General features: G+C 53.4%; 6 protein-coding genes across 10 annotated transcripts in view; 3 read left to right on the top strand and 3 right to left on the bottom strand.

Annotated features, from left to right (window-relative positions):
• Positions 1-2,502: 2,502 nt before the first annotated feature.
• On the top strand, positions 2,503-11,590 carry LOC119516104 (phospholipid transfer protein). Of its 3 annotated transcripts, none has more exons than XM_037812292.1 (16): positions 2,503-2,613; positions 3,191-3,301; positions 3,388-3,487; positions 4,200-4,328; positions 4,606-4,761; positions 5,743-5,806; positions 5,892-5,955; positions 6,575-6,666; positions 7,634-7,810; positions 7,915-7,974; positions 9,176-9,340; positions 9,437-9,504; positions 10,363-10,405; positions 10,507-10,570; positions 10,656-10,732; positions 11,130-11,590. In XM_037812292.1, exons 2-16 carry the CDS (start codon positions 3,202-3,204, stop codon positions 11,259-11,261), a joined length of 1,491 nt encoding a protein of 496 aa, XP_037668220.1. In that variant the 5' UTR covers positions 2,503-2,613; positions 3,191-3,201; the 3' UTR covers positions 11,262-11,590. The 3 variants fall into 3 exon arrangements, with proteins under 3 accessions (XP_037668220.1, XP_037668222.1, XP_037668221.1); XM_037812294.1 differs by having other exon boundaries at positions 2,599-2,617; XM_037812293.1 differs by having other exon boundaries at positions 2,604-2,742.
• Positions 11,384-17,364, bottom strand: CTSA (cathepsin A). Its single transcript, XM_037812295.1, has 15 exons — positions 17,084-17,364; positions 16,713-16,894; positions 16,420-16,531; positions 16,101-16,151; positions 15,926-16,012; positions 15,569-15,724; positions 15,152-15,243; positions 14,733-14,817; positions 14,123-14,214; positions 13,964-14,042; positions 13,745-13,884; positions 12,988-13,063; positions 12,454-12,543; positions 12,173-12,277; positions 11,384-11,866 (listed from the first exon to the last, which is right to left on the bottom strand). The coding sequence occupies exons 2-15, from the start codon at positions 16,892-16,894 to the stop codon at positions 11,783-11,785; spliced, it is 1,431 nt and encodes a 476-aa protein (XP_037668223.1). The 5' UTR covers positions 17,084-17,364; the 3' UTR covers positions 11,384-11,782.
• NEURL2 (neuralized E3 ubiquitin protein ligase 2) lies at positions 17,260-19,264 on the top strand. The gene is made up of 2 exons (XM_037812307.1): positions 17,260-18,300; positions 19,039-19,264. The coding sequence occupies exons 1-2, from the start codon at positions 17,559-17,561 to the stop codon at positions 19,152-19,154; spliced, it is 858 nt and encodes a 285-aa protein (XP_037668235.1). The 5' UTR covers positions 17,260-17,558; the 3' UTR covers positions 19,155-19,264.
• An 888-nt stretch (positions 19,265-20,152) lies between these two features.
• SPATA25 (spermatogenesis associated 25) lies at positions 20,153-21,326 on the top strand. The gene is made up of 2 exons (XM_037812308.1): positions 20,153-20,207; positions 20,582-21,326. Exons 1-2 carry the CDS (start codon positions 20,153-20,155, stop codon positions 21,211-21,213), a joined length of 687 nt encoding a protein of 228 aa, XP_037668236.1. The 3' UTR covers positions 21,214-21,326.
• Positions 21,327-22,095: 769 nt separating this feature from the next.
• The window catches only part of ZSWIM1 (zinc finger SWIM-type containing 1), an 18,022-nt gene continuing 13,047 nt past the window's right edge, over positions 22,096-27,070 (bottom strand). For 2 of the 3 annotated variants that reach the window (XM_037812297.1, XM_037812296.1), the window contains exon 2: positions 22,096-23,848. In XM_037812297.1, the coding sequence (XP_037668225.1) occupies positions 22,333-23,703 (1,371 nt within the window). In that variant the 5' untranslated portion in view covers positions 23,704-23,848 and the 3' untranslated portion in view covers positions 22,096-22,332. Of the gene's footprint in view, positions 23,849-24,741; positions 24,761-27,070 lie in introns of those variants that run through there. The other variant, XM_037812298.1, reaches the window with a different exon arrangement.
• ZSWIM3 (zinc finger SWIM-type containing 3) overlaps positions 26,572-27,070 on the bottom strand; it is a 13,215-nt gene continuing 12,716 nt past the window's right edge. Inside the window, 1 exon segment of the mRNA XM_037812291.1 lies at positions 26,572-27,070. Coding sequence (XP_037668219.1) covers positions 27,039-27,070 — 32 coding nt within the window. The 3' untranslated portion in view covers positions 26,572-27,038.

Genomic DNA, 27,070 nt, shown 5'->3' with positions numbered 1-27,070 from the left:
CTCTTCAAAGCCAAGAGAGATAAAGGGGAGAATTTGGACGCTCGATCCCTCAAACCAATCAAGTGAGGACTAAAGCCATCTGTGCGATGCGTCTGCCAGCATCCCTGAAGTGTGAGGGTTTGGGACAGGGCATGCTTTGGTGGGGGGCGGCGGGGGGGGACTCACACAGTGGCACTGGGCAGGCTGAGACAAGTCTCTGGACCTGAGGCCAGTGACTTCACCTTCTGGGCTCCCAGCCCAGGTGAGGACTGTATTTAGAGTCACTTAGACTAAGGCTTGCGAGGTACAGGAGTTCATAATATCTCCTGCTCCCCGTGCCATGCGAAGGCTCCAAACCAGTTCAATCACTCAGCAAATATTTACTCACTATGTACTCTGTGCCAGGTACTGTCCTAGGCACTGGGATACAGTTGTGAACAAAGTCTCAGCTCTCATGGAGATAGATAATAAACAAATAAATAAGCAAGAAAGACTACAAAGTAATAAAAAAAACTAGAGAAAATAAACCAGGCTGATGCGACTGAGAGCAGCTGCTAGGTAGACAGGGAAGGCCTCTTGGAAGAGGCAGCATTTGAGATGAGACCAGAATGAGTGGGAGCCAGCCATGGGCAGATCAGGCAGAAAACTGTTCCAGGCAGAGAGAACAGCAAAGGCGAAGGCTCTGAGCAGGAAGGACTCACATATTCAAGGCACAGACGGGTCAGTGTGGCCGGAGCAGAATGGAAAGGGCACGAGTGGTGGAAGACGAGGGGCCCTATCACATGCCTGTAAACCAGGGTGGGGAGGCAGGATTTGATTCCCAGTGTGATGGAAAGCCACTACATGATGGCTAATGATTATAGCTAACATTTTTTTTTTTTGATCCCTCACTAAATGCCAGGTGTTTATTAAGCCCTTTAAGTGCATTAACTAATCCTCATAAGCGACCCTAGGAGGGAAATACTTTATCCTCATTTTACAGATGTGGAAACTGAGGCCCAGAGTTGTTAAACCACTGACCCAAGTTCTCATGGATACATTTAAAGCTCTCTTGGGCTGTTCTGGGGACAGTGAATTGCAGGGGACAAAATCCTGTAGGAGATAAAAATGATACAAAGATAGAGCTTTCATTTCAGTTAAGAAAATGAGAGGGCTCTAGGAGGGGTGAGGGTTACAGGAGTTCAAAGAAATCTCTGGCAGGCACTTCCTCCTCTGGGTGCCCTCAGCACTTTCTCCCTTCCTCCTTTGCTCTCTCTGTCTTGTTTGCTGGTGGTCTGTGCCCCTAATCATAATAACCAGCATTTACTTGGTGTTTGTGGTGTGCTATGTACCATTTCCAGCACACTACATGCCTGATCCCATTTAATTTATTCTTGCAATAACCTGAATTGTTGTTTCCATGTCAGGATGAGGAGCATATTGAGGTTTCGAGCTGCTTAAGTAACCTGTTCAAGAACATACACCAAAGAATTGGTAGGGCTGGGATTTGAATCCTGGTCTGTCAGACACAAGAGCCTAAGCATTTATAAAAACTCATCTCCGACTCTTCCATGAACAATCTGTGGGTTCCCCAATAGCAGTGACAGGATTGTCTTCACCTCTAGTTTCTTGCCAAAGAGAGCCCATAATAGTATGTACCCACCTCACAGGTTAAGAAGGTTAAATGAAATTACCTAGATCTGGTGACTAACTGTCCCGACTAGCCTGGGCTGAGGAGGTTCTGAGAAGGGGAACTTTCAGTCTCGAAACCGGGAAAGTCCTGAGCAAAGCAGGATGAGTCGTCACCCTCCCAAGGTGAGTGCCTGGTGCTCAATAACGTGCTCAAGGAATATCAAACACTATTGCTTCTTTCCTCTTGCATCTACTTGACAACACAAAGGCAGCAAGCACCTACTCAATGCCCTGTCTTACAAGCTGGAACACTGCAGCTCATGCAGTAGGTGAGGGTATTCTGCAAATCCATAGGGCCTGGGGAAAGGCCAAACCTCCCTCTGGGGTGATTCCAGTCTCCTGCTGCTGCGACTTCACCTCCTGGGCTACAGCATTTGCTTGGGCCCAGTGGGAGAGGTGTCAGGGCCCTTACGGTGCCCAGGCAGTGACACAAAGACAGTTGGGGCCCCAGATAAAAGCCTGCCATGCAGAAGTCCTGAGATGATGGTGGGAGGAAGGAAAGGGAAAAATGGGCTTTGCACATTGACTTTGGGCCTTGCCCTGAGCTGCAGGAAAGGCCTAAAGGGTAGTTCCTATTATCAGGCTCATGTGCTTGTTGAGAAAACTGAGGCTCAGTGACCAAAGCAAAATGACTTGCCCAAGAGCATGCACGAAGAGATACGTAACCGGGATTTGAACCAAATTTCCAGGGACTTTTGCGAGGGGCTCAACGGTTCCCGCCTCTCCCTCCCGACCTGCTCGGGACCCTACTTGTCTAGACCACGGCGGGGCTTGTCACGGGGCTCTCTGCAGCCCTCTCCACCATTCCAACAGCCAGCGTCCCGCCCCGAGGAAGGAGGGGAGAGAGGGGGGAGAGGAAGGAGGGCCGGGGGAGGCCCGGCTTTATAAAGGCGACAGGAACGGCGCTGCCCGCCAGACCCCGCAGCCCGGATCCCCAGCGTCGCCCCCCAGCTCCGCCGCTGAGTGAGTTAGGGCGAGTTCCATCTCGCCCCCAGCCCCTCACCCAGCCGCGTTGCCTAATGAACCCCGGGTGGGGAGGAGAGCGGATGAAGGAGGGTGCTGAGATGGGGGCCACCAGGTAGAGCTCTGAAGGTAGGGATTTAGGACCCGGAGGGGCTAGGAACCCCGAGAGACCGCCCCCATCCCTCCCTCGGCGCGGGGGCCTGGGAGACTGCAAGCGCCCACCAGGAATGCGTGTGCAGCCACTGCCATGGCAACGGGCAAGCCCGCGCGCGCCCTCTGCCAGAGGAACCGGGAGGTTGTTGAGGGAGGTGCTGGTCCCCTGAAAGTCCAAACCCGTCACGAGGCTGGGGCACGAGGGAACCTGGGACATCTCCTCCTTGCCCCAAATCCTCTGGGCGCTAGGGCTCTAGTCGCTTTGCTTCTCTGAGCCTCAGTTTCCCCATCTGCCAAATGGAGGCAACATTAGCAATTCCAGGTTCCCCCGAAGAACGATCCGGGCCCGCCCCCTTTCTAGTTGGAAGTCGCAGGAGTGAGTTATAGCGGCCCGATGACCCCAGCGACCCCACCCCATCCCCAGGCCCGTGCGCCATGGCCCTCTTCGGGGCCCTCTTCCTGACTCTGCTGGCAGGCGCTCACGCCGAGCTCCCGGGCTGCAAGATTCGCATCACCTCCAAGGCGCTGGAGCTGGGTAAGGGCGCGCGGGCGGGTGGAGCGGGCGGGGGTGGGGTCCCCTCGGCGTGGGTGGCGGCGCTAAGGGTCTCGCTGCCGCCCCAGTGAAGCAGGAAGGACTGCGCTTTCTGGAGCAAGAGCTGGAGACCATCACCATCCCAGACGTGCGGGGCAGAGAGGGCCAGTTCTACTACAACATCTCTGAGTGAGTGGGCGCCCCAGGGGCCAGACCTCGGGTTCAGAGCAGAGCCTGGGGCGAAGGCGGGGCCTGCGCGTCGCAGGGCGGGGCTTAGGTAAACGTACGGTGTCTCGGGAGACCCGATGGCAGAGGGAAATGGGGCGTGACCAAATCGATGGGGCAGGCTTAAGAAACCCGAGCAGCCCAGAAGATAAAGGTCAAGCCCGCCGACCTAAACTAGACCAAGCAGATAGGCGTGGTCTAGGACATGTAGGTGGGGCTAGGAGTAAAGTAGGACCAAAGGGGTTGAGGCATGGCTAAGGCACACCAGAGAGGCCGGGTCAAAGGACTTGGCCAATGGATGAGAGAGGGGTCTGGTTTAGGATGGGAGCCGGGTGGTGGGGGACCCGGAAATTGGGAGATGGGGCGGAGCTTAGATGATGGAGGCGAAGTCAAACGACCAAGGTCAAGCAACCCCAACTTCTAAGAGATAAGGTGAAGATCACCTTTAAGGCTGGATCATAACAAGCTAATCTCTGACCCTTGGGGAACCGAGGAAGGTTTCATTCCACCAACCCCAATTTCCCGAGGGCAGGACTGAAGAAGAGGGAGTGATAATCCGGTGCTTGTGCAAGGTCCCCTCTTCATGGCCTTGGGGGCTGTGGGCAGGCTCAGGTCTCCAGGCCGGTCAAGGGGTCCTGGCCCTGGGTCTGACCATGACATCCCACCCCCACCCCAGGGTGAAGGTCACAGAGCTGCAGCTGACATACTCTGAGCTCCATTTCCAACCGGAGCAGGAGCTGATGCTGCAAATCACGAACGCCTCCTTAGGGCTGCGCTTCCAGAGACAGCTTCTCTACTGGTTCTTGTGAGGACCTGGCACCCTCAAGGAAGAGGAGGAAAGGGAGGGTCAGGAGGACTGGGGTGCTGTGGGCAATCCCTTAGCCTTTCTGAGGCTCCCTTTCCTCATCTGTGCAATGAGAACAATCATACCCACTTCGCAAGAGTTGACGGGAGGGTTTGGCGGGCTGTCTGGTAAACTGTGGGAAACGAACCCTTAAGAAGAGGTATCATGATGTATGGACGGGGGGAGACCCAGTCAAGCCCCCAGCCGGGGTGAGCATTAGTGCCCCCTCCCTTGGCAGGTATGATGGGGGCTATATCAACGCCTCCGCCGAGGGCGTGTCCATCCGCACCGCTCTGGAGCTCTCCCGGGATCCCACTGGCCGGATGAAGGTGTCCAACGTCTCCTGCCAGGCCTTTGTCTCCAGAATGCACGCAGCCTTTGGGGGAACCTTCAAGTAAGTCCTTTCCCCAAACCCAATGTACCCGCCTTGAGCCCTACAGCCCGCTTGCCTGGTGCAAGGCCAAGTGCATGGGCTTGAGTCAGGCCAGCTGGTTCCACATCTTGGCTCCACCACTAGCTGGCTGTGTGACCCAGGGCAAGTCACTGAAGCTCAGTGCCTCATTTTCCTCCTTGGTAAAATGGGGGTGATAATAGAACCTATTTTCTAAGGTCATTGTGAGGATAATTTGAGTTAGTATGTGTAAAAATATTCAGAACAGTTCCTGGCATGTAATAAATGCTTACCTAAGTGCTAGCCACTCAGAGGAGTAATTGTGAGGATTATGTTGTGCAGAGTGGGAGGTGTGGTGGGTTCTCAGTGATTGGAAGCCTTTATTAATAATAACAACAAGAACATAGTTACAAGTTCTGGGCTGAGAAGGGACTTTGTGCTGGTTCTGGAAGAGATGGACTAGAGGAGGGGGAGAAGATGGGTTTATCTTCTGGTGGTGGCACTGTCAGCTTTGTATTTATTCAGTAAATAAAATGGCTGCCAGGTCCTGAGGATTCAGTAAGCAGCTCAGAGCCTAGCTGGAGGGACCAAACATTTGTCATAAAGGCCCTGAGAGAGGAACCAAAAAAGTATAGAGAAGGGTGATATGGGAAGACTGCCTGGAGGAGGAGGCATCTGAACCAGGACAAGGGGAAATACAGTTGGAAAGGGGGGCATCCGTAAGCATATGGAGGTAGCAATGCTCAGAGCAGGTTCAGGGAGCTGTGGGTAGATTCATTTGGCTGGAGGAGAACAGGGGATAGGAGAGAAGGTATTGAAAATCTGGCTGGAGAGATGTGGGCCCAGGTCTTGGAAAACCTCCATGAAGGGGCTGGCAATTCCGGCCACACCACCACTAGCACCTGTGGTCACTAGTATTTCTCCCAGACCTGGGTTGAGGGAGGGGCAGGGTCTGGGCTCAGCTGGCCTCTCCTTTCCCCGCAGGAAGGTGTATGAATTCCTCTCCACGTTCATCATCTCAGGAATGCGCTTCCTCCTCAACCAGCAGGTGTGGGTGTTGGCGGGGCAGGGGAGCTGGGGGGTGGGTGCAGCCTCTTTGTTCCCCTGCCCTGACTCTGGGCTCCACCTCTCAGATCTGCCCTGTGCTCCACCATGCAGGGATAGTCCTGCTCAACTCTCTCCTGGACACAGTGCCTGGTGAGTTGGAGCCGGTGGGGCCAGGAACTCAGGGCCAGGCCCTGGACCTGGCATGGGGGTGGGGAGAAGGCTGGGGGCCCAGGCCCCCTTCAAGCTCTGCTGTCCAACAGCCTTGGGTTCAAAGGTGGCCTCCGCTGCCACCATGCTTGTGGCCTTAGGTGAGTACTCACTTCTCTCTGAGCCTGGGTTTTGTCTCTGGGCTGGTAATGTCTCCCTCCAGGGGTTGCTGGGAGGATAAGCTGAGGGATGAGTCAAGGTCCTCAGTATGTGCATCGCCTGGCACTTAATAGGTGCTCAGTTAACATGAATTCTCTTTTCCTAAGCCAGGACCTCTGCCGACTATAGGCACACCCCACACGTAGCCAGGGAAGAAAAAAGGCAAGCGAGACCAACAACCAGGGAAAGGGCTCTGCCATCTTGTTCTGTGATTTGATGAAACACCTGTGGTGGTGGTAGTATTAGTAGTAGTAGTAACAGCAGCTTACATCACTGACCACTCACTACACACCAGGCACTAATTTGATCCTCAGAACAACCCTAGGAGGGAGGTGCCGTTCTCACCACCGGGCTGGTGAGGAACTGAGGCCCGGCTCTGAGTGACTCGGGCCCCTCCCTGCAGTGCGCAGCCCTGTGGACGAGTTCATTGGCATTGACTACTCCCTCCTCAAGGACCCTGTGGCCTCCAGCAGCAACCTGGACATGGACTTCCGGGTGAGCTGTCGGGGCTGGCGTGTGTGACCTTTGACCTCCCAATCAGGCTCCTTCCTCCCTTCTTCTCCCCCAAGTGGCTGCTTTTATCTCTCTAAAGCCCAGCTCTGGTGAAGTCACTCCATTTCTTACAATGCTTTGGCTTCTTGTCTGGCATCCAAGCCTTGTCAAACTTGCATGGCCTCGTCTTTTGAACTTCATCCCATTTTTCTGCAGCTGCACTTTCCCCAAATATGCCCCTCCCTTCCTACCTCAAGGCTCAAGGCCTTTGCTTGCATTACCTGTCCCAGTCTCCCTGAAGGAGTTGGACGCAAAGCTGTAGGCCCAGAACCTCATTTCACCCTCTCACAACCCTGGGTCAGGTAGTAACATCTTAGCTGTTTTAGGGATTGGGAGACTGGCTCAGAGAGGTAAGATCACCTGCCCAAGGTCACACAGCTAGGATGGCTGTCCTTGCTTAGAACCACTCTGCTTAGCTCCTCCTGATGGAGTGTAGCAAAGGGTTTCAGAGCACAGACTCCAGCTCAGATCCTGGCTCTGCCACTTAGAAGTGGCATGACCTTAAGCAAGTAAATGGAAACAGTACAATAATAAAATCCACCTCATAGGGTTATTATGTGGATAAAAGTAAACTTATATAAAGGGCTTAAATAGTACCTGACACATAATAATTACTATTAAATGGTAGTTGTTATTTCCATCCAGCTTTCAGGGCCCCCTCAGTGACCACCTCCTCCGTGAAACCTTTCCTGATTTCTCTCCTCCAGTCTGATGGGACTGCTCTCTTGCAGCATTCCAGCTGCCCTCCTTTTGAAGTCTTTTGAGAGGTGCATGTGAGGCCCCCAAGGGCAGCAACTGGGTTGGGCTCCCCACCAGCTCCCTACAGTTGCCTAGCACAGGCCTGGCAGACATGTGTTGTCTGTCTGGGTACCACCTTGAGCCTGACCCTGACCCCCCACCCCTACCCCAGGGAGCCTTCTTCCCCTTGGTAGTGGGGAACTGGAGCCTGCCCAACCAGGCAGTGGAGCCCCAGCTGCAGGAGGAGGAGCGGATGGTGTATGTGGCCTTCTCTGAGTTCTTCTTCGACTCTGCAATGGAGAGTTACTTCCGGGCGGGGGTCCTGCGGCTGTCACTGGTGGGGGACAAGGTACACCAGGGCCTGTGTGTGGGGGCGGGGGGGGGCTGGGCGGGCAAGAGGTGCCAGTGATGGAGCTTGTGATAACCTCACCTCACCCCTAATTCCCTGTCCAGGTGCCCCACAACATGGACGTGCTGCTGCGGGCCACCTTCTTTGGGAGCTTGGTCCTGCTGGTGAGCATGGGCAGGAGGTAGGAATGTGGCCAGAGCTGGGGGGCACGCCACCTGCACATCAGATGAGGGGGCAAGTGAGGGGTGTGGGCGGAGGCCCCCTGAAGTGGCCATGGACTAGACAGAAACCCCGGCCTCTTGCCCAAGCCCAGAGCCCCTCTCCTGGCAGAGCCTGTTTCCTAGTAGGCTAAGGAGGGATGCTACTCCCTGCCCTGTCTTCTTCACAGAGCCGTCCCGAGGATGGGCTGAGAACCCAAGCTTTGCAACCGAAGGGGCTTTAGTGATGATGAATATATTCTTTTTACTTATTTTTATTTGTGTAATACAGGGGGGTGTAATTAAAATTTTTAAAAGAAATATTTTTTATAGTAAAGGGTTAAAGGACTTGTCTAGGTTCAGTTTTGCAAGTGATAGGGCTGGAACTTGAACCTGAATTTGAATCTGTGATTCCAGATCACACCGGCTTTCTTCTCTACACTATACAGTCTCACAGGGGTATAATGAGGATTAAATGAATTCATACGTGTAATGGCATTACAGCAGCAGCAGCTGGCACAAAGTACCCACTAACCACTAGCTACTATTATTATTGCCATCATCACCACCACCATCATCATCAAACATTGCCAGGTGGTTAAGAACATGGACTCTGTTTCCAGACTGCCTGGGTTCAAATCCCAGCTTTGCAGCTTAATAAGTGCCTTAACCTAGGACAAGTTCCTTAACCTCTGTGCCTCAGTTTCCCCGGCTATAAAATGGGGATAACAGTCCCTGCCTCACAGGGCTGTTGTGAGGTTTAGATGAGCTAACACATGTGAAATGGCTAGAATCACATCTAGAAGAGGAAGCACTTGCTCAACATTAGCTATTAGGCTATCATCTATAGAAGAAAAAGCACAGCAGTTTAGAGACAGGACAGATAAGGGTGGGCTGAGGGTATTTAATTGAAAGAAGGGGTCCCGGGATTGGAGATGAATCTTGAATGGTGAGAATTTAGAAAAGCAGAAAGAGAAGGAGACCTTGCTAGAAGGTCTACAGTGTGGGCAAAGGCAAAGAAGCTGGATGCAGAGCTAGGGGTCTTGGAAGCTAGACCAGTCGGCATATTTGCCAGGATCTGGGCTCCCTGAGGGCACAGGCTCAGGCTGGAAGGGATCTGATCCCGGGAGCTCACCCACCCTCCCTGCCCTGCCCTGCCCTGCCCCAGAGCCCGGCGGTGATCGACTCCCCGCTGAAGCTGGAGCTGCGGGTCACGGCGCCGCCGCGCTGTACCATCAAGCCCTCGGGCACCACCATCTACGTCACTGCCAGCGTCACCATCGCCCTGGTCCCGCCCAACCAGCCCGAGGTCCAGCTGTCCAGCATGATTATGGTGCGGGCACCAGAGCGGGGGCTGCAGTGGGTCAGGGAGAAGCAGGCTATGGACCCCTCTGGTCAGTAACACAACTCCCTCCCCACTTTCCCACAGGACGCCCGTCTCGGCGCCAAGATGGCACTCCAGGGGAAGGCGCTGCGCACGCAGCTGGACCTGCGCAAGTAGGCAGCCCACCCCCCAGTCACACCTGCCCGACAGCTGAGGGGCCGCAATTGCCTCATCCCTATAAGCCGGGGAAGAGCTGGGGCTTTGTCAGTACATATAAAGCGCAGGTCTTAGAGCTGGGGTTAAATGACACACCCAGTCACAGAGCTGGTGTCTGGGAACCAGAACAGCAAAGAACATGGGTTTTGGCAGAAACCTCAGCACATCTTTGCTTTGTGACCTTGAGGCACGTCACTTTATCTTCTCAGCCTCTTGTTCATCCTCAGTTAAACACAGGTAGCTAGTGGCTACCATGTTGGACAGCACAGATACAGAACATTCTCTGGGAGGTCAAATGAGATAATGCAGGATAGTGGTTAAGAGCTTCTGTTCTAGAGGCTGGTTCTGCCCCTTACAAACTGTGACCTTAGGCAAATTATTTAACCTCTCTGGGCTTTATTTTCCTCATTTCTAAGGCTCAGTCAGCTCTTAATGGTACAACCTCTTAGTGTTGTCATGAGGATTATATCAGTTGATATTTAAAAATATTTAAGATAATAATAAACTTTTGTAATGTTCTTAGTATCTGGTAGGGGAGTAAGTACTGTAAGTTTTGTTAAATACAAATATGTCTGACATATAGGAAGTGCTAGACAAATAAATGGTAGCTAAAAAAATAATAAGTAGCAGACTTGGAGAAAAGGAGGCCCAAAGAGAGAAATGACTCATCCAAGGGTACGCACCTGGAAAGTGGGACAGCCACCTGGAAAGATGTGTAGGGTTGTGCCTCAGGGGCCTCTGGCGGCTAGGCCTGGGAGGCCCGAGACGGGAAGGCTTCCAGGGCTTGGCCTACCACCTGCTTTCCGCTCCTGCAGGTTCCGAATCTACTCAAACCAGTCTGCGTTTGAGTCACTGGCAGTGAGTTGGGACTGGTGGGTGGGCCGGGCCGGGGCTCAGGGGTGGGAAATAGGGCAAGCCTGCGACCCACTCGCTGCTCTGACCTCACTCTTCCCTTCTAGTTGATTCCGCTGCAGGCCCCTCTGAAGACCATGCTGCAGATTGCCGTGATGCCCATGCTCAATGGTAGGGTTGGGGGGGTGTGAGAGGGAGGAGGGAGGGAGTGCTGGGCTGGGCAGGCCCAGACTGAACCAGCTGCTCCCACCTACAGAGCGGACCCGGCGCGGGGTGCAGATCCCACTACCTGAGGGTATGAGCTTTGTGCGTGAGGTGGTGACGAACCATGCGGTGAGTGGGGGCATGATGAAGATGGAGGGCAGAGCATTCCCTTATCGGTTGCCCTCTCCCATTTTAATCTTACACCAGACTCCTCCAGCTCTTTGCACGGGCCATGCCTTGTCCCTTGGAACACCCTTTCCTGATTCCATCCCCAGCTCCTACTAATCTTTCAGTTCTCAGCCAAGCAATCACTTCCTCCAGGAAGCCCTCCTTGATCCCTACAGGCTGTGTTCCCACAGTCTCTCTCTTAATGCCCTTCACACAGAGTTATAAGAACTCCTTTGCTGTTCTGTCTTTCTCCTAGAATGGGAATCTTCAAAGCCAAGTATTCTGGTCTCTATCTCTTAAATTCTGGGCTCCATAATTGAATAAATAAATGAGACCCTCCTCTCTGCCCCCTGCACAGGGCTTCCTCACCATCGGGGCTGACCTCCACTTTGTCAAAGGACTGCGAGAGGTGATTGAGAAGAACCATCCTGCTTATGCCAGGGACCCCCAGGCATCCAGTGCTCCGCCACCCTCCATGACAGCTGCCTGAGCCCTGAGCCCCCATCCCGGGAACTGACATTTAGGACTCCAGCCCCTCGCAGCCCCTCCCTCTGCCCCATGCACATGCTGCAACATCCCTCTCTAACCCCCAGTGCCACAGAGAAGACAGGATTTTAAGCTGTACCTGATTTAATTCCATAATCACACTCAATCCAGAATTAGTCCACCCACCCCGCTCCCCCATGGGCCATCCAGAGCCCAGCTGGGTTCCTGGGGTGGGATCAGTGCATCAAGAGGGGCATTCCTTAAGCAGGGGAGGGGGCCAGGCCCCACCCCAGGCAGGAACTGTGGCAGGAATAAAGTGCTAACTCACCCCTAGGCTGTCTGCGGGAGGCACTGGTGCCTGGTGTGAGGCACATGGAGCTGTGGGATGGTGTGGGCCAGCTCTGGAGGCAGGGACCTGTCCCGCAGGGACGTTGTGCATAAAGCAAGGCCTCCCTCCTAGCAGGAGAGGCTGAGAGAGACTGGGAGGTGCTGGGTCTGGCTGTGGGGGTGCTGGTCCCACGCTCATCAGTAAGGCTCCTTGTTCAGGAAGCGGGAGAACATGGTGAGAGCAGCCCGGGGCTTGTCGGTGGGGACCATGTGTCCAGCGCCCTGAGGAGCAAAGCTTTGTGGAGATTCTGTCCCCCACTGTGCCCTCCCCCTGAAACCCCTTTTCCATGGACTCCTCCTTCATCCCACTGGATCCTCTAAGCCCATGAACTTTCTTCTCCCCCCAACCCTTCCCCAGGCCCTGGTACTCTGGCCCCCTGACCTACCCCCGCCCCCCAGCCAAGGTTGCCCTCACAGGGGCCAGATGGTCGCCCAGCATAGAAGGAAGCAGGAAGGAAAAGATGGGTGGGTGTGTTCCTGCCCCATCCGCTCCCTCCGCAGCTAGCCCGCAGCAGGCCCATGCCCTACCTTGACGGTGAGAAAGGCAAAGTGGGAGAACTCCTTCACGAAGCCAGCAATCTGCTCCCCGCTCTCCCCGTAGTCCACCAACCAGGGTCTGCGCTGTACCTCCATCTGCCCCACCCAAAAGGCTCTTATCAGCCTGTAGCAACCCCGTTGTCCCTGCCCACAGCTGGCAGCGAGAGCTTGGGGCCGGAGACTGCTCTCTAGGTTTGCCCTCCCTGTCGGCCAGATACCCAACCCCTCTCCCTCCTGCAGCCTGACCCCGAGGCCAGGTTATGCTGCCTTACCTTCTGGTTGAGGGAATCCACAAACCACTCATCCCCCATGAAATTGCAGGCCATGTCCACATCTCCATTGTACAGCAGGATCCGGTACCTCTGAACCAGGACGGGGACAAATGGGCAGTCTGGAGCAATCCCAGGGCCCACCTTGGTTCAACCCCTACCTCCCAGGGGTTCAAGGGGCCCAGCTAAATAGCATGAAGCAGAAAATTATTGTTTTCTGGCTGCTTATCACGTGGCTAGTGCTCTACTAAAAGCTTTATCTACAAAGGTAGGTACCATGATTACGCCCACTTTACAGACGAGGAAATGGAGGCTCAAGATAGTTACCAGACTTGCCCAGGGTCACATGGTGGGGGCAGACCTGGGTTCACATCCTGGCCCTGCCAACCACAGGCCCTCAGGCAAGTGACTTCATCTCTTGGAGTCTCTGCTTCCCCATCTGTCCCAAGGGGAGCTGTGTCTAAAGGAGCCCTGGCCCTGCCCTTTCTCCAAGATCCTGAGGCTGATGGTGGATTCAGCTGTGCTGCCTCCACTCACCTGTGAGCTGAGCAGCTTAAGGTACTGGGAGTTCATAGTTTGGTAGAGACGGCGGTATTGCATATTCACCAGGAAGCTGTGAGGAGCACATGGGCATGAACAGGAAGACCAGAGAGGGGGGAAGAGTTAGATGGGACTTTCTCTCCCATCCCCAAACTCCAGCCCAGGAAGCAGGCAGCTAGGTTTCAGTCCCCTCCTCAGGCACGTCATCTCTCTAGGACTTACCTGGACCAGGAGCTGGAATTTAGAGATCCCTAACCCACCCCCATTTGGAAATATGTAGAACATTTTTTTTTGTTGTCACAATGATTGGGATACATCTGACAGTGCTTAGGGGCCAGCAGGTGCAAAACCTACAGCAATAATGGTAGAGTGTGGGCAGTGACCAATCAGAATGGACCTGAGTGGGCCCCTGCTGTGCCGGGCATCACCCCTTCATTTGCTGGGATCATAGGGAGCCTGGGCAGCTGGGCATGATGTTGGGCTGGGAGTTAGAGGGCATTGGGACAGTGTCTATTTACTGAACAACATGGGAATAATTGATATTTTAACAACCAGTGTGGCCATTTCAGAATGAATCGGCTGAATGTCAATCCACTCAGGGTTGGGGATGTTAAACACCCTGTACAACCACTGATTGCCACAGAATGCCCCTAGTGCCCCTCCTAACCAGCCAGAGGATGATCCCTGGGAACCTGACACCCACCATCCTCAACGGCCCACCACCCCCAGACCACGAGCGGTCAGGAAACCTCACTTGCACATTTCCCAGCTGGGCAGCTGCTCGGGGATGTGGAGGGCCTTGCGCACGTAAGGGTTGTTGAGGTAGGTAGAGGGGGCTGTGGTGTTGGTGCAGGGGGGGTCCAAGCGCACCCTAGCCCCAGAACGCAGCAGCACCTGGGGGCACAGACAGAGGGTTAGGGCTTTGGGTCCCTGCTCTGCCCTGCCAGGAGGGAGCCCCTGCCTTTACACACACCTGATGCCACACCCGCTTGAGTGGCAGGCGAGTGAAGATGTTGCCCAAGTCCTGGCTCACAATCGAGTCCTTCTCATACCTGCAGATGAGATGGGAGGTGCGTGTCTGAGCCTCTAGATGAGGCTGGAGTCGGCCCGAGGGGCGCCCAGCAGGGCCTACCTTAAATGGCCAGGCACCCCCCCGGCACACGGGGCGTAGAGGTTGTAGATGTTGAGGCCGGAGTTCGCCACGATGCGGGACACTTCCTGAAGCTGCAATGACACACCGAGCCACTGGCCTCTCCACTACCTTACCAACTTGTTCCCCAGATTCCTGGCTCCCCCACTTCACCCATTGCCATCACCCTTCCCACATTTTTTTCACAGGTAGGGAAATAGGCTCAGGGGAGGAATCTGCCAGGCCTGGGTCCAAACCCCAGCCCCACTACTTCCCAGCACTGAGGCCTCCGGCACAGTGACTTCAACATTCTTGGCTTCAGTTTCCTTATCTGGACAATATGGATAGTACATCTCACTTGAATGAAATCTCAAAGTTGAAATCATCTACACATAGTTCAGCACAGTGCCTGGCACCCAGGACATGTCTCATAAATGTGAAGTCCTTTCTCCCATGTAGGGATTATAGGAGTATCCCAGAAAGCAACAGGAGGTGCTGGAGGTGGGAACACACACTTGCCCCAGAGAGGTACCGGATATGAAAGCAATGAGGATGTGGTCCCTTTCCCAGGTAGGGGTGACAAGGATGACAGAGGGTGGGGGCAGAACCTCACACTAGTCACACATTCTGGGTCTTTGTTGTCATAGAAGTTACACTTGTTTTGAGGGCAGCAGTGGGTCTGGAGTGAAGACCAGAGCCTAGAGAAGATCAGAATAAAAAGTGCTTAGGCCCATGTGGTGGGCAGAGAGGGTGAACACCCTACTTCCTCCACCCAACACTCAATCAGGACCTGACCCCAGGGGACTAGGAAATACATCACACCTTGGTAGGTCACCAAACCCCAGCCAGCCCTAGACAGTTCCTTTAAATTCTGATTTCTCTTATTGGCCTTTGAGTACCAAACCCTTCCAGAAACCCCATGCCCACCTTCAACTCACAAACCAGGGCAAAGCCCTGGGATATCATGTGCCTTGGGGACAGACTCATGATCCACCACACCCTAGAGATTGCCCAACTGCCCTTTCTCAATACCTGTTCCCCAGGAGACCATGGTAGTAGGCAAAATAGACCAGGGAGTTGTCATTCTGCTCATAGGAGGAGAGTCCATTGCCCACAGCAAGTCCCTGTGAAATATCCAAGGGCATCAGCTCATTTGGACGGAGAGGAGGAAGAAGAGGTGGAGCCTCCCATGACCTCCACCCAGACCTCGAGCAATCTGGAAGCTGAAACCCAGGATGGTTTGTGGCGGTGGGTGGGTGGGGGTCACCAGTCAATGTAAGCAGAGCTGGTGGCTTGACAGGTAGCAGAGGGAGGCACACGAGCAGGGATAGCCAGCTAGTGGCAGGGATGCTACGAAAGAGATGCTATGGGGAAGTTGACCTTTTGATCCTGCTAACCACAAGGCTGGGACCACAGATGCCACCATTCCCTCCCACAGCGGCGCTGCACCTGCAGGTTCATACTGGGGTCCTGCATGACCAGCACGGCCAGGGTGGGGATGTAGATGCCGGCGTAGCTCTCGCCCGTAAGGAAAAGTTCATTGTCCCTGTACTCTGGGAAGAGGCGGAAGAAATCTTGGAGAGCCTCAAAATTGTTCTGGGCGACCTGGAGATGGAAGGTTGGAGAGAATCTGGAGACTTTGGTATTTGATCTGGAAAGAACCCTGGAGATAATGACACCAACCTCTTCTGTTTGTAAAAGAGGAAGTGACTTGGCTAAAACCACGCCACACAGCTTTTGGCAGAGCCAGATGACACCATATTGCTACCTTTAGAGAGCTGGGGAGGTGGGCAGGCCCTGACCCACCTCAGTGTCGTTGGTCACATAATACTTGTCATCTGAGTAGGAGAAGCCCACCCCAGCTGGGGATTCGAGGTATAACATATTGGCAACCTGGAAGGAGGAGGAAACGAGCTGAAGATGTTCCCCACCATGTCCAAGGCCTCAGAGACCCCCACAGGACCCACAGCCCCAGCTGTACCAGGTTCCAAGAATAGGGGTTGTACTCCAGGGTGATGCCATCTGGCTGGACCTGGGGAGGAAAGAGATGACTAAGTCCCAAGGGCCACCTGGATGGAGGGCAAGGGGCACCCTGCTGGGCATGTCACATAAGAGGAAAAGCCCTGAAAGGTACCAAGTCAGATCAACAGTACAGATGAAGAAGCTGAGGCTCAGGAAGAAGGAAAAAGTTTGGAAAATCACAGTCCTTTTCTCCCTCTTCCCTAACTTTTTCCTTTGAGAACTGCCTCCTCCCTCTCCCTTTCCCGGGTTATTGGAGGAGGCCACTGCTTTCCACTCACCAGGAAGGGGCCGTGCTCTGTGAGCAAGCCATCCAGGGAGCTGCATCCCGGACCCCCGTTGAGCCAAAGCACCACAGGGCTTTCCTCGGGGTTCTTCTGGGACTCCACAAACCTAGGAGGGGAGTCAGGGCAGGATCAGCACAAGTGGAGGGCTCCTTCAAGCCCTCCCTGCTCCCAGGTGCCCTTAGGGGCCTTCAGAACCCCACCCCCCGCCAGTCACATCCCCCGGTGGGGCACCCCAGTGCTACGCCCCGCACCAGTCCCAACCCCGCCTGGGAGGCAGGGCCGCAGACCAGTAATGCAGGCGTTTGGAGCCGGAGCCTCTGAGGTAGCCGGAGTACTGGTTGAAAGACGGCTGCTTGGCCAGCCCAGGGAGGCACTGGATCTCGTCCTGCTTGGGGGCTGCCTTGCTTCGGGGCTCCTGGGAGAGAAGCAGCAACAATAGGAGCAGTGGCGGCGGCGTGGCGCGAACCATCTGCAGGAAGAAGCAGCGGATGCCCCCTGTTTACCCGCTCCGTCGACTCCCCGGCGCCTGGGTGCAGCGGCCCCTGGGGAGGAGATGGCGGTGCACCCGCAAGAGAAGCCCGCGCTCCCGCCGGCCGAGCCTCCTGCTCCGCACACGGACTGGGGCTCGGAGACCCCTTCCAGCCATCGAAGTTTTTACCTCTGCTTCCCCGCGTCCTTACTCTCCAGGAGGTGTCCAGAGACTGGTCCCCTGCGTCCTTACTCTCCCGGAGGTGCCGGGCGACTGGAGATCACGTGTACTCCGAGTCACGTGAATCCCGGCTTCATGTGACAATTTTCCTGGCCCCTTGGTTGGTCTCTGCGGGTCTGGTGAGGGGTGGGGGTGGAGAGGAGGGACAGTGGCGGTCCACGTCAGGTTAGAGTCTGCGGACCTCGCGGGTCGTACCTCGGGCGCCCGCGATTAGATAACCCGAGTGTGGGGGCCCAGGTTTCCCCAGCCTCCCGGGGCCGGTTCTTGGCTGAATGGCTGAGCAGGCGGCGCTAGGACCCCCGGGCAGAGCCTCGGGCAAAGGAGTCAGGAGGGAAATACCTTACATGGTGCCCCCGCGGTCATCCTCTGAGCCCGCTGCCCAAAATAGCCCCCGGCATCCGCCGGCCCGCCTCCGGGCCGGGAGATGGCTGCTCCTTCTGACCCCGCGGGATTGGGTGCGCCCTGGAGACCCGCATGCCTGGAGCCCCCTCCCACCCGCTTCCACCGGGTGCACGGTGCCAACATCCGCGTGGATTCCTCGGGGACGCGGGCCACCCGCGTGGAGAGCTTCGCCCACGGTGTGTGCTTCAGCCGCGAGCCGCTGGCCCCTGGCCAGGTTTTCCTGGTGGAGATCGAGGAGAAAGAGCTGGGCTGGTGCGGGCACCTGCGCCTCGGCCTGACCGCGCTCGACCCCGCCAGCCTGGCCGCGGTGCCTGAGTTCTCATTGCCCGACCTGGTCAGCCTCGGCCACACCTGGGTCTTCGCCATCACTCGCCACCACAACCGGGTGCCCCCAGAGGGCCGCCCGGAGACGGAGGCAGTGGTACTCAGCCGACCCCCGGCCCTCCTGGCTGAACCCTATCTGTGTATTGAGCAGTTTCGCATTCCCCGGGACCGCCTAGTGGGCCGCAGCCGGCCTGGGCTCTACAGCCACCTCTTGGACCAGCTCTACGAGTTGAACGTGCTGCCCCCGACCGCGCGCCGCAGCCGCCTGGGCGTTCTCTTCTGCCCCCGCCGCGACGGCACCGCCGACATGCACATCGTCATCAACGGCGAGGACATGGGCCCTAGCGCTCGGGGGCTGCCAGCCACCCAGCCCCTCTACGCAGTGGTGGACGTGTTCGCCTCCACCAAGAGCGTGCGTCTGGTGCAGCTCGAGTATGGCTGTAGGTATCCCGCCCCTGGGCAGCGACCCCTCCCGGCCTAATGTGGGGACAAAAACCTACCAGGACTTCGTAGCCACCTAGCTTGGCTTTGGGTCTGCCCAACATTGGTTGGGAAGTCAGGGAAACTAGCTTCTAATTCCAATTCTGCTTGTGATCTTGGACAAGTCCCTCCCTCATGCTAGGCCTCATTTTACCCATCTTGGATGTGATTGATTAGGATGCCCTGCAAGGGCCTTTCTGGCTTTGACGATGTTTTCTGTATTAACGTAGGCAGGGATTCTAAACCCCCTTCTTGAGACTTGGGTGTTCTATTAGAAAAATGCTCATCGATTTGGGAGAGGCTTCACAGATGCCAGGTTGAGAGCTTCGCTGGAGTCCTGTTAAGCCCTTGATTCACACCTAAGATCTCATTTCATGAATTCAGTGAACTGGAACCCACTCTGCCAGGTCTGTGCTGGAGGCTAGGGTTGCACAGGTAAATCAGACACTACCCCTGCCTCCTGGAAGCTGCTGGGTGAGTGGGCCAAGCAGTGCGCTCAGTGATGCAATGGAATGAGGGCTGCAGCGTTGAGAGTTCTCAGCCATGTTAGCATGTTATCTCAGCCATGTCAGCAGCTTCATGAAGCAGGCTGGGCCCAGAGAGCAGCAGGGACTTGTCTAAGTGAACAGCAAAGTGGGGACCAAGACCTCAGACTCCCCTTCCAGTTCAGTTTGCGTCTGACAGCCTTCTTTTCACAGTGCCGTCCCTGCAGACTCTGTGCCGCCTGGTGATCCAGAGGAGTGTGGTGCACCGGCTGGCCATCGATGGGCTTCATCTGCCCAAAGGACTGAAGGATATCTGCAAGTACGAGTGAAGTCCCATGCCATCCTGGCCCAGGGCCACAAGAGCTGTGGCTGGTCTGGAGCTGGCCACACGGCTGCCAGCCAGGACCAGAAATAAACACAGCCGATGCGGACACTCTGATCACTGGAGGATGTCCTTGCGCCTGCAGCCTTTAAGAGGCCCTTCCTTTAGGATTACTGCAGGTCAACAGGTAGAGCAAGAGAACACAGTTGAGAGCTTACCCGGAGCCTTGGTTCTTAGCCTGGCATACTTAAAAGAGTATTGAAGCCCCGGATCGCATTTCCAGAGATTCTCATTCAGTTTTATCAGAGGATTAAGTCCAGATATTTTATTTTTTAAAGTTCCCCTGGAGATTATAATGTACAGTCAGGGTTGAGAAGTATTTCCCCAGAACAGGTTTTCAGTCTTGGCATATGTTGCAATCACTCTGAGGAGCTCTGAAGAATCCTGATGCCAGGGTTTGACCCTGGGATTCTGATTTAATTGTTTCAGGATGAACAATGGGCAGCCTGGGCTGAGAACCAGTGCCCTAGACTATTTCATTTTGTGGGTGGGAAATAGAGGTCCAGAGATGGGAGCATATTTGTCCAAGATCACACGGAAAACAAATGAATCTCCTTCTCTCACATGACAGGGCACAGAGCACTACTCCTGTTCTTGAATCTCTGATCATTTGCTTCCATACAAATGGTCATTTAATCCTCATAACTTCTGGTGAGATAGTGGACAGTCATCAGCCCCACTTTACAGACAAGGCTACCAAGGAACAAAATTTGGGCTTGACTTGCCCAAGGTAAGGGCAAGAACCTAGAATGCCCAGCTCCTGGCCCAGTGCTCTTTTATCCCTATCCCATTGTCATAACAGGTTCTATAATGAACAAGTCAGTGCTGTGAGGTGGGTTCTAGGTGTAAAGGGGAGGGACTGTGAGGCAAAGTTCTAGAAGGGTGGAAAGAGTAGGAAAGGAGGCAGACGACCGTTCCCTCACAACCAGGGGCCTTGGGGTGGCCATGTCCTACTTCATGTCTCCGCAAACTCATTTGAGTCTTCTGGCTTCCACCCAAGGTGAGAAAGGGGCTACTGAAACTGGAGGGGTTACTGCAGCTTTCCCTGAGATGCCGCCTTCTGGCTCTGGAGAGGTGGAGATTCTGCTGGGTGTTTTTGGGATGACCCTGGAGTCAATTCTCTTAGAAGAAAAGCCATTCCAAAAGTCTGTGCCACTAACTGCCCACTTGCTCATTCCTTCATTCAACAAACACCTCTCTATCAGTGTTGAGCACTGGGGATATGAATATGAACGACACCTAGTCCCCAACTTCCAGGCAGCGCCCCTGGGCTAGTCTTGTTTCTGGTCCCAATGGTCTGCCACTCTGCCCTGCCCTTCAGGGCCTCCTCAAGGAGGCCAAGAATAACACTGCATCTCATTCCTGTCTCTGCAGGTGGGGCTGCTTCTCCAGGCTCGTCCCTTGGCCTCTATAGCCCTGCAGAGCCAGTGGTGGTGGCCCCTGGTGGACTAGGCCCACTGAGCCAGAAAGCTGAGCAGCTGGTACCTGCTGCCCAGGCCTGGAGTCCAGTCCTGGCAATGCCAGAAGCCAGGGGCTACCCCGGTGGGGCTAGCTGGGAGACGCTGTGTCGGAAGAAGTACGGCCGATACTGCCACAAATTACCCCACTTGAGGCAGCCGGAGAGCTTGGGATGGGAGGACGGCTGCTCCAGAGGCAGAGCTCCCCAGCTGGGGGCCCCCAGCAGGCCTGGGTCCCTGCTGCTGTGTGGGCTGTCACCAGGGGTGCTGCAGATGCCCCCTGAGGCAGGGGGGAAAGAGACCAGCTCCCAGCCCGACATCTGCATTCTCACCCTGGCCATGATGATTGCTGGCATCCCCACCGTGCCTGTCCCAGGCCTGCGGGAAGAAGACCTGATCCGGGCTGCTCAAGCTTTCATGATGGCCCATCCGGAGCCAGAGGGGGCTGTGGAAGGGGCGTGGTGGGAGCAGGCGCTTGCGCACACTGCCTCCGGGCAGGTGGCCCTAGTGAGATCCAGGAGGAGCCAGCCTCCTGGCTCCTGCTTGTAGCCAGATGAAATAGCACCAGACACAATGGGTGGTTTCTCCGCATGGTTTTTGGGCAGACAAGGTTGGGGGTCTATGGCAGAGATGGGGATAGGGTGGTTGTTTGAGCCACTCTGACAAACACCAGTTCTTCACTGGGGCCCAGACCCCAGGAAGTTTCTCCAGATACTAGATATTGTTCTGGGGACTCAAATCAAAATTTCTTGTACACAGTTCTGTCTTAGGCAAAATGAATTTCTCTCTTGCCTTAAATCTCCCAGCCTGCTGAGGGCAGGCAGAGACCTCAGGCAAAGAAGGAAAACTAATATTTATCTGAGCACCCACTGGGTGTCAGGCCCATTCCATGCCCATTCTCCTTTAACCCTAACAAACCTGTGGGGATCCCCATTTTTACAGATGAACAAGTTGAGACTTCGTGAGGTGACTTGCCTGAAGTCCCAAAGCTAATAAAAAGGCAATTAGGACTCAAAGATCAAGCAAGGAAGGAACCAGGATTCACATACAATGTCTAACTCCAAAGCCTGTATTCCTTCCACCAGCTACCCACACTGCCTTCTACAAAACAAAAAACTAAACACATGCTGGAATGTACAACATTTAACTCTAATGACCACAGGATGGGGCAGGGAGAGAAAATGCCAGAGAGGGGCTGAGCTGCCTCCTTGAGAGTCTTCTTCCTCTGCGGGAAGGCCCCTAGGCCTGCTTATTCAGGACAGATGGGTTAGGTAAACCACCTCATGACCGGAAACTTTCCGAGCCCCAGCCCTCAACTGCCACCTCTCAGAGCAAAAATTGCCTATTTTTTGTAAGGCCCACAGACTAAGAATGGTTTTTACCTTATGAAAAGATTGTTTTAAAAAAAAGCAGGACAAAGACTGTATGTGGCCAGCAAAGCCTAAAATATTTATTACTTGTATCTGGCCCTTTACAGAAAAACCTTGCTGACTCCTGCTTTGGGAAACCAGACACATTCTAGGTAGTGAAGCAGAAGAGCTTTGTCTTTCCTTTCCTGCAAGGAAGGCCAGGGAAATACAACAGGGGCTGTGGGAGTGTGTGTGTGTGTGTGCAAGGGTGGAAGTAAGTGTGTACAAGTGCATGAGCATATTTGGGCATTGAGAGTAATCAGAGTTGGACCTGCTCATAAGGGCCAATCCAACTGTCGGCCAGTTCCCGCAGGGTGCTGTACCGCCGCTCAAACTCCTCCTGGCTGCAATGCTGTAAGAGCTGACCCACTTCCTCAGTGAGGAAAGCCACTGCCAGGTGCTTATCCAAGGCCTCACTCCACCTGCTGCCCAGGATGCCCTCTAGACTGGCAGCAGAGCCTGCTTTCCACTGAGCTGGCAGCATGTTGGGCTGTAGCACCTGATGGCGAGCACTGAGCATGGCTAGGATGTGGCGGCAGGGCAGGTGGAAGGCCTGGTTAAAGTAGCAGCTGCAGGTGGCAGGGGGCTGGGGCTGTACCCTGTGGGTGTCCTCCAGGATCTGTATGTTCACCTTTTCTGAGCCAGAGCCGATGAGGTGCATGGATTTCTGGACCACAGCAAGCTCGCCCAGGCAGAGCTGGGCTGCTGGCCCTGTGCAGATGGCATTGAGGGAGTGCTGGATATGGGCTTCAACCAACTGCTCCACTTTAGGGCTTTCGGTGATGGCATTTGAGGGAGTGAGACTGTTCTGGGGACTCAGACCCAGGCTGAAACCTGCCCTGTCTCCGGAGTTCTGCTGTATGTATCGGAGCAGGGAGGCCAAGCTTGGTTCCACAGATGGGGTGGTGCTGAAGAACTGGCTGAGGATACGGGTGATGACCTCCAAGCCCTGGAAGTAGCGGCTGCTCTCAGCTCGGCTTCTCCAGCGGTGAGCCAACCAGATGCGGTCGTAGAGCAGCCAGTGTAAATGGAGCTCAGACAGCTGGGTAGAGGGGATCCAGTTGCTTAAGAGAGTATACAGCTTCTTCAGGTTGCCTGCTGTGGCTGAGCACATTGTGTTCCGCAGGGTGGTCAGGAGCAGCCTCTCCACTGGCCGTTTGAGGGACAGTTGATAGAATTTGCCCTGGAGGAACTTACAGATGTGGAAGGCTGAGAGCAGGACCTCAGCTGCAGGGAACTCCATGGCCAGGGTGGGCAATGGGAGGAAGTGAGGATCTACCAGGATGGTACAAACTCTCTCCCATGCTGGGTTAAATTTCTTGAACACCTGGAACATCTGGGCCAGGCCTTCAGCATCCTCCTTGGCAGGGATGGCGAAGTAGACTGCCCGGGCAAAGTGACCCTCCAGCTGTACCCGAGGTCCATCTACCAGGAAGGTGTATAAGACCTTGCCCCTTGGGTTATAGGTCCGGTGGATAAATAAGATTTCGGGGAAACGGGCAAACACTTCCTGCATATAGCAGCTCTGGTAGTTGAGAGTAACCAACTGGGCAGTCTTGCTAACCTGGTACAGCAGCATGGGTGGGGTTGGGTCCTCAATCAGGAGTTCATTCAGTATTGTTGAGGCCATGGGGGAGATGAAAGACTAGATGCTGAGGTCAAAGTGCTCTCCTTTTGAGGCTGCTGTCCAGAAGGCTCTCAGCCTCTCAAGTTCCAACTAAGTTTAGGCTTGAGGCTCTGGACTGTAGTTCTAAGATCTTGTTCCAAAGAATGGTCTATGGAGAAAAAAAGGGGTTTAAGGAATCAGTGGGGAGTTGGCTCCTCAATTATTCACCCAAACAATATTAATTGAACACTTACTCTGTTCTGGGGAAGATATACAATAAATGTGTGGACAAATAAACAGGCTATATCAGATAATGAATGTTACAAAGACCACAAAACTGGGTCACAGGCCAGAGAGTAAGTTGGGAGAGTGGGGCATATTTTAGCTAAGGTGGTCAGGGAAGGCCTCTCTGGGGAGAAGAGGGTGACCTTGGAGCTGAAACCCAAATGATAAGGAGAAGCCAGCCAGAAAAAAGATCTGGCTCCAGGGGATTTTAAATGGGTGTGAAGGCCAGAATTGCATATAATATATTTTTTTTAAGTACCATTTAAAATATTTGTATAGAACTGTAGAGCAATTTACAAATTGCTTCTTGGCATTTATTCTCTCATTTGGTCCTGGTATATACAAGAGAACTGCATTTGCCCCAATCTTGCTGTGTCATCTTGAGCAAGTCAGTGACACACTCTGAGCCTTAATCCCTTCAATCATAAAATGGCGTGAACAAATGTCCAGAGCTTCTCCTACTTCTAAGTGAAAACCTCTATTAACTGCAATGTGCAATGCTCTCTTTAAGTGTTCCCTATATTTGGCCTCAAACCGGATTATTACTCCCATTTTACAGATGAGAAACTGAGGCTCAGAGAGGTTACGTAACTTGTCCGCTATTGCTCTGTAAGTAGCTGGAAGCCAAGTCTTTGGCGCCAGATTCTGACCGCTTTCCACAGCACTTAAAGGGGACGCGGCCTTTGACCTCTCGCCTCTAACCCTGCCAGGAGCTGTGTCACGGCTGACCTCAGCGATCAGTTCCTTCACACCTCCACTGCTTCAGAAATCACTCACCCACAGCCTGGCTCGGACGCCATTTCTCCCCATTTGACCCTGCCCCCGACTCTAACTGATCTCTAGGCTCACCAACCGCGGCGCCAGCTTAGCAGTGACTCGGGCCAATGGCCTGAGGAGTTCGCTTTGGTCTTTGGTGCCACGGACCAATCGTTGCCCGGAGCCTCGTGGGCGGGCGCTGTTACCAGGGTTACGAGGGGCTCAGCTGGCGGTAATCAAGCAAGACCTGAGGATGCTTGCATCAAGGCGAGTCTGGGCCCTGAGCTGCAACTCGGGAGCCCCTCCACGTCTTGGAGAAGACTGGAAGGGTGCATTGCTGTGGAAACGCCCTCGAAGGCCGAAAATGAAAATAAATAGCAATGTTTTAAGGAAATCTTTTTTTTCAACCCCAAAGTCTCAGGGGGTTAGGAAAGAGTGCATGTGCAGCGGTACAGTGTCTTCTACCTTATGGGGAAACTGAGACCAGGTCTCAAATTCTGCCTTTCCCTCAAAGCACAGGGGGCCCAGTCCTCAGACTTGAGAAAATCCAGATCCCCTTGAGAGAGCTGAATTTGGGGTTGCCAGCCCTAAACCCCTTCAGTATTTTACAGAGAAACAGGTCTACAGTGGTGCTGTGACTTAAGGTCATGGTAAATTAGTGCAAGAACCACGACTGCCACGGTTTGAGCTCTTTTTCCCTGAAGATATTAGTTAAGCCCTCCCACAATTTTGGAAAGCTTAGGTTATTAAGATAACAAACTAGCCATGCTATAACACAGATGAATCTTTAAGACATGTTGAGTGAGATACGCCAGATGCAAATGAACAATTATAAGATTCCACTTATATGAAATAACTAGAATATGCAAATTCATAGAGACAGAAAATAGAGTACAGGTTACCAGGTGTAGGGATGGAGGTGGGGAATGGGATGTTATTGCTTAATGGGTACTGAGTTTCTGTTTGAGGTGATGGAAATGTTTTGGAACTGGATGGTGGTGATGGTAGCACAATGTTGTGAATAATGAATAGCAGTGAATTGGACACTTGAAAGGGGTTAAAATGGGAAATGCTATGTTTACATATGTAACCACAATCAACGTTTTAGAAAAAAAGAAAAGGAAATAAAGCAAAGTCAAAGGACAAACAACGAATTCTGAAAAGAAATATCCAAAACATGTATAATAAAATGACCTACTTTACTAATATATAATGACCCAACAGAAAAATGGACAAAGGATATGAATGGGAATCCACAGTAAAATAACATATATATATATATATATATATATATATATATGAGACTGCCAACTAGGAATAATACAAAAGTCATTGTGTTTATTGCTGCAATGAAAATGTTCTGTTTAAATACAGCTAGAGGGGAAATTCAGGATTGGAATCAGCCAACATGCTGATTTTTAGATGAGGAAATTGGAGCCAAAGAAATTAGGGAATTCTCCATAGACACCCAGCAAGTTACTAGCAGTCAAGTCTAGAATTCAGTTTTCTAACCTCCCAGTTTATTTGGCCTATTCCTGCTAGAATATGGGGCAGTCTGAAGTCAATGCTGAAATCTTGCTTGGTAGGGAGAGGGTGAAGAGGTAGATTGGTTAAGTCTTTGAAATTTGAGGCATCAGTTTCTAAGTGGCTCTATAACCCCATTACATTGATAATACTCATTTTTCTTTAAAATTAACAAATCTAACCTCCAGCATCCACTTCTTCACAGTAAAATCAGCAGTCCTACTATAGGCAATCCACCCCCCAGATGCAACTCCCCCCTTCCTTTCCTGTTCAAGTAGAATACATTTCCCCTGCTTATTTGATTTTATTTAAAAAAACAAAAACAAAAAACAAAAAACAAAAAACCTTTATTTAATACAAATAAAAATAGATACAAATGACAGATGAGATTCTTAGAGAGCAGCAACAGCCAAAGATCACCCTTCTTCCTCTGTCCCTGAAAACAGGCCCTTTCGCCAGGCCCATTTTGTCCCACCTTCTCCTGGGGCAGGTGTTCATCTCTGTAAAGTGAATAGGATCTGATCTTGGGGGTGGGGGGAGGAGGGATGACCTTTCAGCATGGAAATAACTTTGGCCTTGAACAATGAATGAGACTCCTGAAGACTGCCAAAGGTAGGAGAGAAAAGGGTTGTTACACACACAGTGAATTCCTTTCCTTTCTACCGTAACATCTTCCTAGCCCACCCTAGGAAGACACTGGTTATAAAAAGCTGACCCCAATATGACCTGCCCACTTTGAGCTCTCAGACTTCCAAGGAGAAGGGTTTGTGGCCCAGTGCACTAGCTCAAATGCTTCAATCATGAATCACGGCTCCAGCAGGAGGGA

This window comes from Choloepus didactylus, chromosome 19 (genome assembly GCF_015220235.1).
Source record: "Choloepus didactylus isolate mChoDid1 chromosome 19, mChoDid1.pri, whole genome shotgun sequence".
NCBI classification, from domain to species: domain Eukaryota; kingdom Metazoa; phylum Chordata; class Mammalia; order Pilosa; family Megalonychidae; genus Choloepus; species Choloepus didactylus.
This window is presented reverse-complemented; position numbering and strand designations above follow the sequence as displayed.